This window comes from Oncorhynchus mykiss, chromosome 17, assembly GCF_057628025.1.
Source record: "Oncorhynchus mykiss isolate SJ-2025 chromosome 17, ASM5762802v1, whole genome shotgun sequence".
Taxonomy (NCBI): domain Eukaryota; kingdom Metazoa; phylum Chordata; class Actinopteri; order Salmoniformes; family Salmonidae; genus Oncorhynchus; species Oncorhynchus mykiss.
The window spans coordinates 17,469,573-17,482,552 of NC_143038.1; the positions used below are offsets into that span (position 1 = coordinate 17,469,573).

The 12,980-nt window shown below is 42.0% G+C and overlaps 1 protein-coding gene across 6 annotated transcripts in view; it reads right to left on the reverse strand.

The window, feature by feature from the left end:
* Nucleotides 1-12,980, reverse strand: part of LOC110493173 (equilibrative nucleoside transporter 1) — a 37,641-nt gene that overhangs the window by 15,494 nt on the left and 9,167 nt on the right. For 2 of the 6 annotated variants that reach the window (XM_090204951.1, XM_036949819.2), the window contains exons 3-7: nt 11,962-12,049; nt 8,492-8,568; nt 7,971-8,052; nt 7,384-7,562; nt 6,316-6,455 (exon numbers count right to left, since the gene is read on the reverse strand). In XM_090204951.1, coding sequence (XP_090061077.1) covers nt 6,316-6,455; nt 7,384-7,562; nt 7,971-8,052; nt 8,492-8,517 — 427 coding nt within the window. In that variant the 5' untranslated portion in view covers nt 8,518-8,568; nt 11,962-12,049. Of the gene's footprint in view, nt 1-6,315; nt 6,456-7,383; nt 7,563-7,970; nt 8,053-8,491; nt 8,569-9,001; nt 9,234-11,961; nt 12,050-12,679; nt 12,736-12,980 lie in introns of those variants that run through there. The other 4 variants (XM_090204953.1, XM_090204952.1, XM_036949820.2 and 1 more) reach the window with 4 other exon arrangements.

The window sequence follows — 12,980 nt, forward strand, 5'->3', positions numbered from 1 at the left end:
AATATATCCACATACTTTTCCTCTCTCGTGATGCCATCTATTTTTCCACCAGTCCTCCTGCAGCAAAGCACCCCCACAACATGATGCTGCCACCCCCGTGCTTCATGGCTGGGATGGTGTTCTTCAGCTTGCAAGTCTCCCCCTTTTTCCTCCAAACATAATGATGGTCATTACGGCCAAACAGTTCTGCTTTTGTTTCATCAGACCACAGGACATTTCTTAAAAAAGTACGATCTTTGTCCCCATGTGCAGTTGCAAACCGTAGACTGGCTTTTTTATGGTGGTTTTGGAGCAGTGGCTTCTTCCTTGCTGACCGGCCTTTCCGGTTATGTCGATATAGGACTCATTTTACTGTGGATATAGCTACTTTTGTACCTGTTTCCGCCGGCATCTTCACAAGGTCCTTTGCTGTTGTTCTGGGATTGATTTGCACTTTTCACACAAAAGTCATCTCTAGGAGACAGAACGTGTCTCCTTTCTGAGCGGTATGACGTCTGCGTGGTCCCATGGTGTTAATACTTGCGTACTACTGTTTGTAAAGATAAACGTGGTACCTTCAGGCATTTGGAAATTGCTCCCAAGGATGAACCAGAATTGTGGAGGTCTACAATTTTTTTTCTGAGGTCTTGGCAGATTTCTCTTGATATTCCAATGATATCAAGCAAAGAGGCACTGAGTTTGCAGGTAGGCCTCGGAATACATCCACAGCTACACCTCCAATTGACTCACATTATGTCATTTAAAAGCTTATAAAGTCATGACATCATTTTCTGGAATTTTCCAAGCTGTTTAAAGGCACAGTCAAGTTAGTGTATGTAATCTTCTGAACCACTGGAATTGTGATACAGTGAACTATAAGTGAAATAATCTGTCTGTAAACAATTGTTGGAAATATTACTTGTGTCATGTACAAAGTAGATGTCCTAACTGACTTGACAAAAGTATAGTTTGTTAACAAGACATTTGTGGAGTGGTTGAAAAATTTGTTTTAATGACTTCAACCTAGTGTATGTAAACTTCCGAATTCAAGTGTATCTAAGAGGGTGCCCATGGTTACGGATGTTGGGTTTTACCTGGTAGGTTCCATGATAATTTGTGTGAGATTGAGGGATTCTAGCTTAGATTGTAAAATGGCTGGGGTGTTAAGCATATCCCAATTTAGGTCACCTAACAGTACGAACTCTGAAGATATATGGGAGGCAATCAATTCACATACGGTGTCCAGGGCACAGCTGGGGGCTGAATGGGGTCTATAACAAGCGGCAACGGTGAGAGACTTGTTTCTGGAAAGGTGGATTTTTAACAGAAGAAGCTCGAATTGTTTGGGCACAGACCTGGATAGTAAAACAGAGCTCTGCAGGCTATCTCTGCAGTAGATTGCAACTCTGCCCCCTTTGGCAGTTCTATCTCGTTGGAAAATGTTATAGTTAGGGATGGAAATGTTATGATTTTTGGTGGCCTTTCTATGCCAGGATTCAGACATGGCTAGGACATCTGGATTGGTGGAGTGTGCTTAAGCAGTGAATAAAACAATCTTAGGCAGGAGGCTTCTGATGTTAACATGCATGAAACCAATGCTTTTACTGTTACAGAAGTCAACAAATGAGAGCGCTTGGGGAATAGGTCTGATGCTGGGGGCTGCAGGGCCTGGGTTAACTACATCACCAGAGGAACAGAGGAGGAGTAGAATAAGAGTACGGCTAAAGGCTAAAAGAACTGGTCTTCTAATGCGTTCGGCGCAGAGAGTAAAGGGGGCAGGTTTCTGGGCACGGAAGGATATATTCAAGGCATAAAGTACAGACAAGTGTATGGTAAGATGTGAGTACAGTGGAGGTAAGCCTAGGCATTGAGTGACGATGAGAGAGGTTTTGTCTCTAGAAGCACCATTTAAGACAGGTGTGATCACTGCATGTGTGGGGGGTGGAAGAACATGGCTAGCTAAGGCATACTGATCAGGGCTGGAGGCTCTACAGTGAAATAAGACAAAATTAATAACCAAAACAGCAATAGACAAGCCATATTTACATTAGGGAGAGGCATGTGTAACCGAGTAATCATAGGGTCCAGTGAGTAGCTAGGCAAGCTGGAGGCACGGAGATTCAGACAGCTAGCAGGCTGGGGTTAGCAGCAGGCTAGCAGATGGGCCTCAGGGCGACGTCGCAACGGGGGAGCCTGTTGAAACCCCCTCAAACGGTTACGTCGGCAGACCAGTCGTGATGGATGGGCAAAGTAATTGAAGCCCAGGAATTGCTTGATAGATCTATTTGGCTAGCCGGGAGATGGGCCTAGATTCGAGGCTAGCTCCAGGCTAACTGGTGCTTGCTTCGGGACAGAGACATTAGCCAGGAGTAGCCACTCGGATAGCAGCTAGCTAACTGTGACGATACAGAGTAAAGGTTCAGAGCTTGTGGTAGGAATCCGGAGATATGGTGGAGAAATGCAGTCCGATATGCTCTGGGTTGATATTGCGCTGTGCAGGCTGGCTGTGCAGGCTGGGAGTTGACCGGGCGGAAGCTGGCAGATGTCTCAGTTAACGATGTTGGCTAACTGACAACTAGCTAGTAGCTGGCTAACTTGAAGGGGGTTACGGTTCTAAAGTATTTTTTTTATTTTTTTTATTTCACCTTTATTTAACCAGGTAGGCTAGTTGAGAACAAGTTCTCATTTGCAACTGCGACCTGGCCAAGATAAAGCATAGCAGTATGAGCAGACAACACAGAGTTACACATGGAGTAAACAATTAACAAGTCAATAACACAGTAGAAAACAAAGGGGGAGTCTATATACAATGTGTGCAAAAGGCATGAGGTAGGCGAATAATTACAATTTTGCAGATTAACACTGGAGTGATAAATGATCAGATGGTCATGTACAGGTAGAGATATTGGTGTGCAAAAGAGCAGAAAAATAAATAAATAAAAACAGTATGGGATGAGGTAGGTGAAAATGGGTGGGCTATTTACCAATAGACTATGTACAGCTGCAGCGATCGGTTAGCTGCTCAGATAGCTGATGTTTGAAGTTGGTGAGGGAGATAAAAGTCTCCAACTTCAGCGATTTTTGCAATTCGTTCCAGTCACAGGCAGCAGAGTACTGGAACGAAAGGCGGCCAAATGAGGTGTTGGCTTTAGGGATGATCAGTGAGATACACCTGCTGGAGCGCGTGCTACGGGTGGGTGTTGCCATCGTGACCAGTGAGCTGAGATAAGGCGGAGCTTTACCTAGCATGGACTTGTAGATAACCTGGAGCCAGTGGGTCTGGCGACGAATATGTAGCGAGGGCCAGCCGACTAGAGCACACAAGTCGCAGTGGTGGGTGGTATAAGGTGCTTTAGTGACAAAACGGATGGCACTGTGATAGACTGCATCCAGTTTGCTGAGTAGAGTGTTGGAAGCCATTTTGTAGATGACATCGCCGAAGTCGAGGATCGGTAGGATAGTCAGTTTTACTAGGGTAAGCTTGGCGGCGTGAGTGAAGGAGGCTTTGTTGCGGAATAGAAAGCCGACTCTTGATTTGATTTTCGATTGGAGATGTTTGATATGAGTCTGGAAGGAGAGTTTGCAGTCTAGCCAGACACCTAGGTACTTATAGATGTCCACATATTCTAGGTCGGAACCATCCAGGGTGGTGATGCTAGGCGGGGATGCGGGTGCAGGCAGCGATCGGTTGAAAAGCATGCATTTGGTTTTACTAGCGTTTAAGAGCAGTCGGAGGCCACGGAAGGAGTGTTGTATGGCATTGAAGCTTGTTTGGAGGTTAGATAGCACAGTGTCCAATGACGGGCCGAAAGTATATAAAATGGTGTCGTCTGCGTAGAGGTGGATCAGGGAATCGCCCGCAGCAAGAGCAACATCATTGATGTATACAGAGAAAAGAGTCGGCCCGTATAAAAAATAGCAGATTCATACCGCATTGGGCGAGGTGGTTTGCAGGAAAGTATGTTCAGTCCGTAGATGGAAAAATGAGATTAAAAATATATACGAAGAAAGAAACGATATATACAAGGGATGGGACAAGACAATCAAAACATCCCACTGCTACACCATATTGGATTCCCTAATGTATTCTTGATATTTTTCTTAGGGCTAGACCCCTTTTTTTCTCCACTTCCTATCTGAATGACAAGCCCAAAGTAAACTGCAGCTCAGGCCCTGAAGCCTGATATGCATATAAGTGGTAGCATTGGAACGAAAACACTTTGAAGTTTGCAGAAATGTTAAAATAATGTAGGAGAATATAACACAATAGATACGGTAGGAGAAAAATCCAAAGGAGAACCAACCAAAATTATTTTTTTAAGAGAGACCATCCTCTTCGGATTGCAAGAGAAAGGTCATATTGCAAATTAGCTCCCTGGATGGAATTCCTATGGCTTCCATAGGTTGTCAGCAGTCTACGTTCAAGGTTTCAAGCTTGTATCTTCAAAAACGAAAAGGAAATATCAGTTTTAGTTTAGGGACAGCGTCTTGGAAATTTGTGTTTGTGCGTGCCATGAAGACATTACGCACCTGCTGAAATCGTTTTCCTATTGAACATACTTCTTTCCAAAATAAATATTATAGTTTGATTACATTTTAAGGTATCTGAGGAGTAAATAGAAACATATTTTGACTTGTTGAAAGAAAGGTTAGGGGTAGATTTTCGGATTCCTTTCTCTGCAAGTTGAACGAGTGGATTACTCAAATCGATGGCGCCAACTAAACAGACTTTTTTTGATATAAAGAAGGATTTTATCTAACAAAAACAACACTACATATTATAGCTGGGACCCTTTGGATGATAAATCAGAGGAAGATTTTCAAATAGTAAGTCGATATTTAATCGTTATTTGTGATTGTATCACACCTGTGCCGATGGAAAAATATTTTGATGTGGGGCGCCATCCTCAAACAATCACATGGCATGTTTTCGCTGTAATTGCTACTGTAAATCGGACAGTGCAGTTAGATTAACAATAATTTAACAATAATGTAAGCTTTCAGTTGATATAAGACACTTATATGTACATACATTTTTAAAATCCATAATATTTATGATTATTTATTTGAATTGCTAGCTAGCGGGACTCCTATCCCTAAGAAGATTCTTAAGATATATGTGTTGACTGAATTTAAGCAGCAAGTGATGTCTGCTAAATATTGGGGCAGTCATATACTATAGCCTCTGCACCTACTGTACATACAGATGAGTTACTCACTCATTCATGGCTTTGGATCAAAATAAATTAGTACCAACATTCTTTCTGATAGTCTTTAATAAAACATTTTTTGACTGTCCGCCTCATGACCGGCTGGAACGGAGTAAATGGAATGGCATCAGACACATGTGTTTGATGACATCTGTGAAGGAAGAATTATGTATTTACCTGATTTATAATAGTAAGACTTTTCTGTTCTACTAGTGTCTGTGTTTTTATGGTCATCACTCCAATAATCTGGGCGTATGGTCACCAGAGATGACTTGAGCTGACAAATTAGTTAAAGACTGCATTACATAGACAATAATGTGTTTTACTAGAGATAGCTAAGGGAGTAGAACAATCCCTCATTGTCTTAAAATCATCCTTACATCTGGTAAACTAAATCAGGGTGGGGTTAAGACAACAACCCACGTGCAGATAATGACAGGATGAACCCAGAGTGGCTTATGATGCCCCAATCTGCATGGGATGTGTGGATCCAATCATGACTAAGCATTTTTAGTGTCAGCTAAAAATAGTATTCTGCATTTGTGTAAAGGTTAGGTTACTCGGTACAACACTCAAGGGTGTGGGGTCGACTAGGCTCACTATTGCAATAATTAATCGATATTGAATAAAGATGATTGTTTGAAGAAGTGACAAAGTCTCTCTCACTTGATTAGAATATTCCAAGACAAATCCCACCTATTCCACTCCAGCCATTACCACAAGCCCATTATCCCCAATTAAGGTGCGACCAACATTCTGCGTTGTGACTTCCCCCCTAAAACGAATACCTTACTTGTCATTCTTGCACTAACACTTGTCTTATCTTACAAGCACTGATTTTACTGATAGATGCTTTAGCGAGGAATGTTATTCTTTGCAATGACTGTGATATGTGGTTGTTCTATCTACCTTAGTTGAATGCACTGACTGTAAGTCACCCTTGATAAGAGCGTCTGCTAATGAACAAAATGTAAAATCTTAAATAAAGACATACTACATTGAGGGTGTTGAGGACTAGTTCTACTTTCAGGACAACTCAGAGGATTGAAGGGGGGAAGATTTGACACGTTAAAAAGAGGGAGGAAGGAGGCAAAAAAGGGACACTAGAAAGGCCGCAAAAACTCACAGTTTATGATGACAATCTTGATCATGGTCAACGTGAAAAAGGGGAGGGGTGCCATCTCTATTTTAACCAAAATGGCTGTCAGAAGAAACACCACCAAAATCACTGCCAGGCTGCCCATGATCCGAAACTTCTGAGGAATCCTGTGAGTTAGAGAGTTGAAGTGAAATATCTGAGGTCAATCTTATGCTTATTACGAGTGTTTCTCCTGCCTAGTACACTTTTCACAGTGTACACATCAGGGCCAAGCTGAAATGCTGTAGTTGCCACTGTAGTTGCTGGAACCGTCCTAGAAAGGACAATGTGAAAATAATATATCTGCTCTAGTACAGTGCAGCTTGGGTCGGCAAGATAGTGTAAAAAGGGTACAATTGTCTAAGTTGAACCCCAAAGGAAATCTAAACATGCCTGCTCAATACATGCACACATTATCATATTAGATGTCCAGCAAAAGATTAAAGTCCTACTCCAGTCAAATATGGTCTATTATATTTGCAACATACTTCTAGTGACTGCTCTAACAATGGAAATACATGTCCTCAAAGATGGAAGGCAGGTGGGAGGAGGAGAGATCAGGTGGGACCATTCTAGCCAATGAGTGGGCCAAAACTTCACATTTGTTGATTTTTAGCAATGTTCACGTAGACTTCATTGTGTGTTTTGGATAATTGTCTTGCTGCACGACCGAAACTACGCTTCAGCTTCAGCTCACAGACGAATGGCCTGACATTCTCCTGAAGAATTCTCTGATACAGAGCAGAATTCATGGTTCCTTCTATTAAGGCAAGTCGTCTAGGTACTAAGGCAGCAAAGCATACCCACACCATCACACTCCCACCACCATGCTTGACTGTTGGTATGAGGTTCTTACTGTGGAATGCAGTGTTTGGTTTTCGCCAGACATAACGGGACCCATCTCGCCCTTGTGCGTGTACATGACTGCATTTATACTTGGTATATTGTTTTTCAACAGGAAAAGGTAAAAGATAGCTGTAGTGCATCTTCAAGATGTCATTTTTGGAGTAGTGCTTTAATGCATTAGGAAAGATGTGGTTGGGGTGGTGGACAAACCTTTGATGCAGGACTGAGTTGAGACAGGTGAAGGCCAGTAAAGGCACCATGGCACAAAGTGTCATTACGTTATTGAACTTGGCCTCCAAAAGGCTACGGTTGTTCCCTTCTGCCCCGGTCCCATTGCCTGACAGGCTGGTGCCCATTTGGGAGGGGTCTCTGAGACGGCTGCTAAAATACTGTACAGACAGAGGACAGCCACTTCATTTTTGTTAATTGCTGATGTGTGGTGATAGTTCTGGCACAACATGTCTGCCATGCATCACCCTTGTGGGTGCTATACATCTTTAGTGGAAGAAATACAATAATATATAAAATATACAATTATGTGAAGCACATTGAGCATGCTATAAAATGCTATTTAATTTAAAACCATCATTAATTATTATAATGAGTAGATTAGGGGTTATCAGTACTTCTGTTAATAATCATTGGCTATCAAGAAGATCTGAAAAGTAAGACTTGAGACATATTTAGAAATTGATACAGACATTTCACTAAAAGCTCTGGCATTGTATCGTTGAAATATATTCTTTAATTATTCACAATCTTAAGGTAGATGATAAAAAAAATATTGTGTGCTCTACCATGGTGGCTGTCATAAAGAAGTTCCATGGCAGGAGCGTTCCTAAGCCCAGCATGAAAAATATCAGCCACACGCCATTGTTTCTGTTGGAGGACAGAGTAGAGGAAACTAGGGTTACAGACGTTATTTGTAATTTGACAAAAAATACCATATTATGTAGGCCCATAGAAATTATAAAGGTAGAATGGTAATTACTTGACTGTTATGATACAAAATGTGGGGGATTCAATTAAGCAAATTCTAGTCATTTCTGCAGGACTATGTGCAACCACTGGGGGAACCCTGGACGTCTGACTGACCTCAAGGTGAGCCCGCTAACCACAGTCCCTGAAGAGTTAACTCCCTTAGGGGAACTCGTAACACACTTCCAATCCAAAGGCTAACATAGCGGTTACATTACCATTTGGTGCAGAGAAGTAACCAAGTGTGTCACAGAAACTTGATACTGTATCTGAGGGCGCATTGTCAAAATGTGAAGATGTCACCATACACACTGAACACATAAAGGAGGCTGCTACTCACTTGTCTTTTGGCTCGTGGACGGTCATTATTTATCTTCAGTGATTACTATCACCCTTTTCCACACTTCAGCACCAAACCTGAAAGAAATGGGTTGGATTGAAAAACATTATGTTTTTTTCTCTTTAGTCATGTCGAGGAATACAAGAAAACAAACTCATATTATTGCATTTTATTTTATCAACTACATTAGAGAAAAAATGCAAAGAGGGTTTTAGGAACTTAAACTGGGCTAGTGGAATAAAAAAATGTATTTGAATGAATATGGGGCTATGAGATCTGAAAACTAGGGTTAGACTACATTTCCACAGTGCTGAAACTTCAATTGAATGACTGAAATGAAGATCTGCTGACTCTTTGCATGCTATTCAGTAGCATACTGACTAATAGCCTAGGCTACAGTTGTTTTTGCTCCTGTACAATGTAAGATTGATATTCGTAATATTACCAAACATCAAGGCATTAGACAGAGAGAGCATCATGCAATGTGATAATGAGAGATCAAAAACTTACAGCAACAGACTCAGTATCATCAACTACCCATTTCCAGACAGTTGTCAAGATCTTCTTATTTTTTAAAGTTGAGAGGTAGGCTAATGGACATTCTAAGAACTCAGATGTTGACTCCTCCCAAAATCAGGGAAGCCCTCACTCCACCCAGCACAACTATGTGTGCGTTTCAGAAGCTTATAGTGACTAACTGGCGCTATCTTAATGTCTACTCTGCCCCACAGCCTCCCGACACGCTTTTCCATATTCCCCACACTAAGGGGAAGAGAGCTGTGATGTATCAAAAGAATAACAACTTAAAATGAATAAGCTACATTATTTTTCTCTATCTGCTTAATAACTGTACGGGCCTCATTACATTTTCTATTGGGATCTGTAGGCTATAAAATCTCACAAGGTAGCCTACTCTGTTCAGTCTTAGGACAATACTGGTCAAAATGGATGGTCTGATTAGATTAATCATTCTAACAATATGCAATTCAACCTTATCAATAACTTCCTTACTTTACCTTTTTCATTGCCCTGTGTCTCTGGGGTGAAATAAATGAGAACCACACCTCCCTGTCTCTCTCTATCACTCTCTCTCTGTCCCTCCATCTCTCTTTCTGTCCCCCTTCTCTCTCTCTGTCCCTCCCTCCCTCTCTCTCTGTCCCTCCCTCACCCAGGCATGCACATTCACAGACCTTTTTTCTTTAAAAACCGTCTCCTTTTCTCAAATTTAGCCTAGGTCTTGTGTTCCTCTGGTTAGCAAATGCAACTCAGCAAGTGCTCTACTCCCTGCACTTAAGGGGCTTGAGCGTCAGCAGTAGAGCACTCACATATGCCACGCTACACATGTATCAAGACAATTATGTGTTGCACAAAAGTACTGTGCATGTAGTAGGCTAGGCTATAATGATCAGTCAGACAGGGTGCAGATGTAAAAATCTAAACAAATAGTTTAGGTGTATAAATGCAATAACCCTACCTTCCAAGCCTCTAAACATTACACGGTAAGCAAATGAGTATAGAGCCCACTACCATTTGGTCAACCAATAGCCTACGTACAGCCTTGTCTACACTGTGCAAAATCAGGAAAACTCTCTCTTAAAAACACATGAACTGTGCACTAAAATCCAAATGCATTATTGGTCTACAGCACACAGTACACTGTACCATGACGTGCAAGGCATCAATGTTGCATAATTCTACATACATTTTCCTGGCGCAGTTGTATTTACACAGACCGTAGCTCCAAATCAAACATATACAACTATCTCAAGTCAGTAGGAGTAGTCATGTCTGACGCAACAGAATGGAATGATGTTGCTGGCAGGATTGAGTTGAGAGAAAGCTGTGTGATGTTAAGCAGGACCTAGGAGTTAGGCCTACAGTGTCTCCTGACCCCTCCTGTCTCAGCCTCCAGTATTTATGCTGCAGTAGTTCATGTGTCGGGGGGCTAGAGTCAGTCTGTTATATCTGGACTATTTCTCCTGTCTTATCCGGTGTCCTGTGTGAATTAATGTATCCTTTCTCTAATTCGCTCTCTCTTCCTTTCTCTCTTTCTGAGGACCTGAGCCCTAGGACCATGCTTCAGGACTACCCGGTCTGATGACTCCTTGCTGTTCCCAGTCCACCTGGCCGTGCTGCTGCTCCAGTTTCAACTGTTCTGCCTGCGACTATGGAACCCTGACCTGTTCACCGGATGTGCTACCTGTCCCAGACCTGCTGTTTTCAACTCTCTAAAGACAACAGGAGCGGTAGAGATACTCTGAATAATCGACTATGAAAAGTCAGCTGACATTTACTCCTGAGGTGCTGACCTGTTGCACCCTCAACAACCACTGTGATTACCATTATTTGACCATGCTGGTCATTTATGAACATTTGAACATCTTGGCCATGTTCTGTTATAATCTCCACCCGGCACAGCCAGAAGAGGACTGGCCACCCCTCATAGCCTGGTGCCTCTCTAGGTTTCTTCCTAGGTTTTGGCCTTTCTAGGGAGTTTTTCCTAGCCACCGTGCTTCTACACCTGCATTGTTTGCTGTTTTGGGGTTTTAGGCTGGGTTTCTGTACAGCACTTTGATATATCAGCTGATGTAAGAAGGGCTATATAAATACATTTGATTTGATAAAGGATTTTAGGGGTTGCTTTGCAAAGACGTGGCAGTCCTTGTGAAATATCAAAATGTGTTAGTGTAACAGTATAACTTTAGACCGTCCCCTCGCCCGTAACCGGGCGCGAACCAGGGACCCTCTGCACACATCAACAACAGTCACCCACGAAGCATCGTTACCCATCTATCCACAAAAGCCGCGGCCCTTGCAGAGCAAGGGGAACTACTACTTCAAGGTCTCAGAGCAAGTGACGTCACTGATTGAAACGCTATTTAGCGCGCACCGCTAACTAAGCTAGCCGTTTCACTAGCTCAACGATGGACGAATGCCACACCCAAGCAAAATAACATTTACCCTATTGAATACAAGGTACATGCGGTACAATTTTTTGTGAAAGTAAGTAGAGATTTTTTGAAAGAAAACCTCAAATCATGAGGGAGGCTCCCCTATTCTTTTTTAATCCAAACTGAGATAAATAGTAGCCTAATCATGGCTAGGATAACTCTTAGAGAATGTTAAGTGATGAGCAATTGTGGTTGATCTTGCCTATCCAAAGACTAATACAAAAAAGTAGGCCTAATATTTAATAATAGGCCTCATTTTGTACATCATTTAAGTAGCCTAATCTTTAACAACAAATGTGTTATTGCGTTCTTAGCATTGGCCAGTTTTGGTCTCTGACCTCCTCGCTATAGACTGTTTCATCGTTATCGGTGTATCATCAGAAAACTTAATGATGGTGTTGGAGTCGTGCTTGGCTACGTAGTCATGGGGAAACAGGGAGTACAGGAGGGGACTAAGCACACACCCCTGATGGGCCCAGGTGTTTTCAGTATCGGCGTGGCAGTTTTGTTGTTACATACCCTTACCACCTGGGTCAGGAAGTCCAGGATCCAGTTGCAGATGGAGGTGTTTAGTCCCAGGGTCAGCACTATGGTGTTGAACGCTGAGCTGTAGTCAATAAACAACAAGTCAGAATAAGATCGTCTGCTAAATTACCAAAATGTAAATGTACATTTGTGTGTATAGGCCTGTTCTTTGTCATCTAGGTAATTGTATCAGTTTAAACTTAGGCTCCAGATATGTCAGCAGATATGTCATACAATATTTAGACCCAGTTGAATTAAGATATTGTGCAAAAACACACTGTTACTCTTCTTTACAAAATATCATTGAGGGTTCAAATGAGAACCACTAAGCCTGAGCTCCAGCTGAAGACGGTGGGGTTATTTTGAAGAATAATTTAGGCTACTGTCATGTTAGGCTAATTATTATTGCTGATGACAAGCATACCCATAACACCATGCAGTTACCACCATGATTGAAAATATGAAGAGTGGTGCTCAGGGATGTGTATCGTTGGATTTTCCCCAAACAAAATGATTTGTATTCAGGACAAAAAGCTTATTTCTTTTGGTAGCACTTATTTGTTTTTCCTTTGCCTCCAACCCCTTTCCATGCGTGGAACGGATGTGGGTGGGGCAGGGTCTACATAAGGATGCTAAATGTAAAAAATTCACAAAAGCTCTGACGAAGGCCGTGAGGCCGATACATAAACTTATTAAATATCAGTGATACTACCAAGAGCAGTGTGTGGTTTCCTTTGTCCTTCATCTTGTTCAACTGTTGCCATGCACCTGCAAAGAGATTGCTCAGATGTGTGAGTGCCTTTTGAATTTTATATTTGACTGACTCGAAAATTACTACAAAATATGTGGGCTAAAAAAACTAGCAAAACAATGTTAGCTGACATGGGCTAGTTGGTCTGGACATTTCCATGAATAGCTCTCTAAAGGTATACAATGACTGACATGACGAGAGGAAAACTGATGATGCACTCCCCAATTTCGAAATTGCACCTTGGGCATTCTACTATTACAAC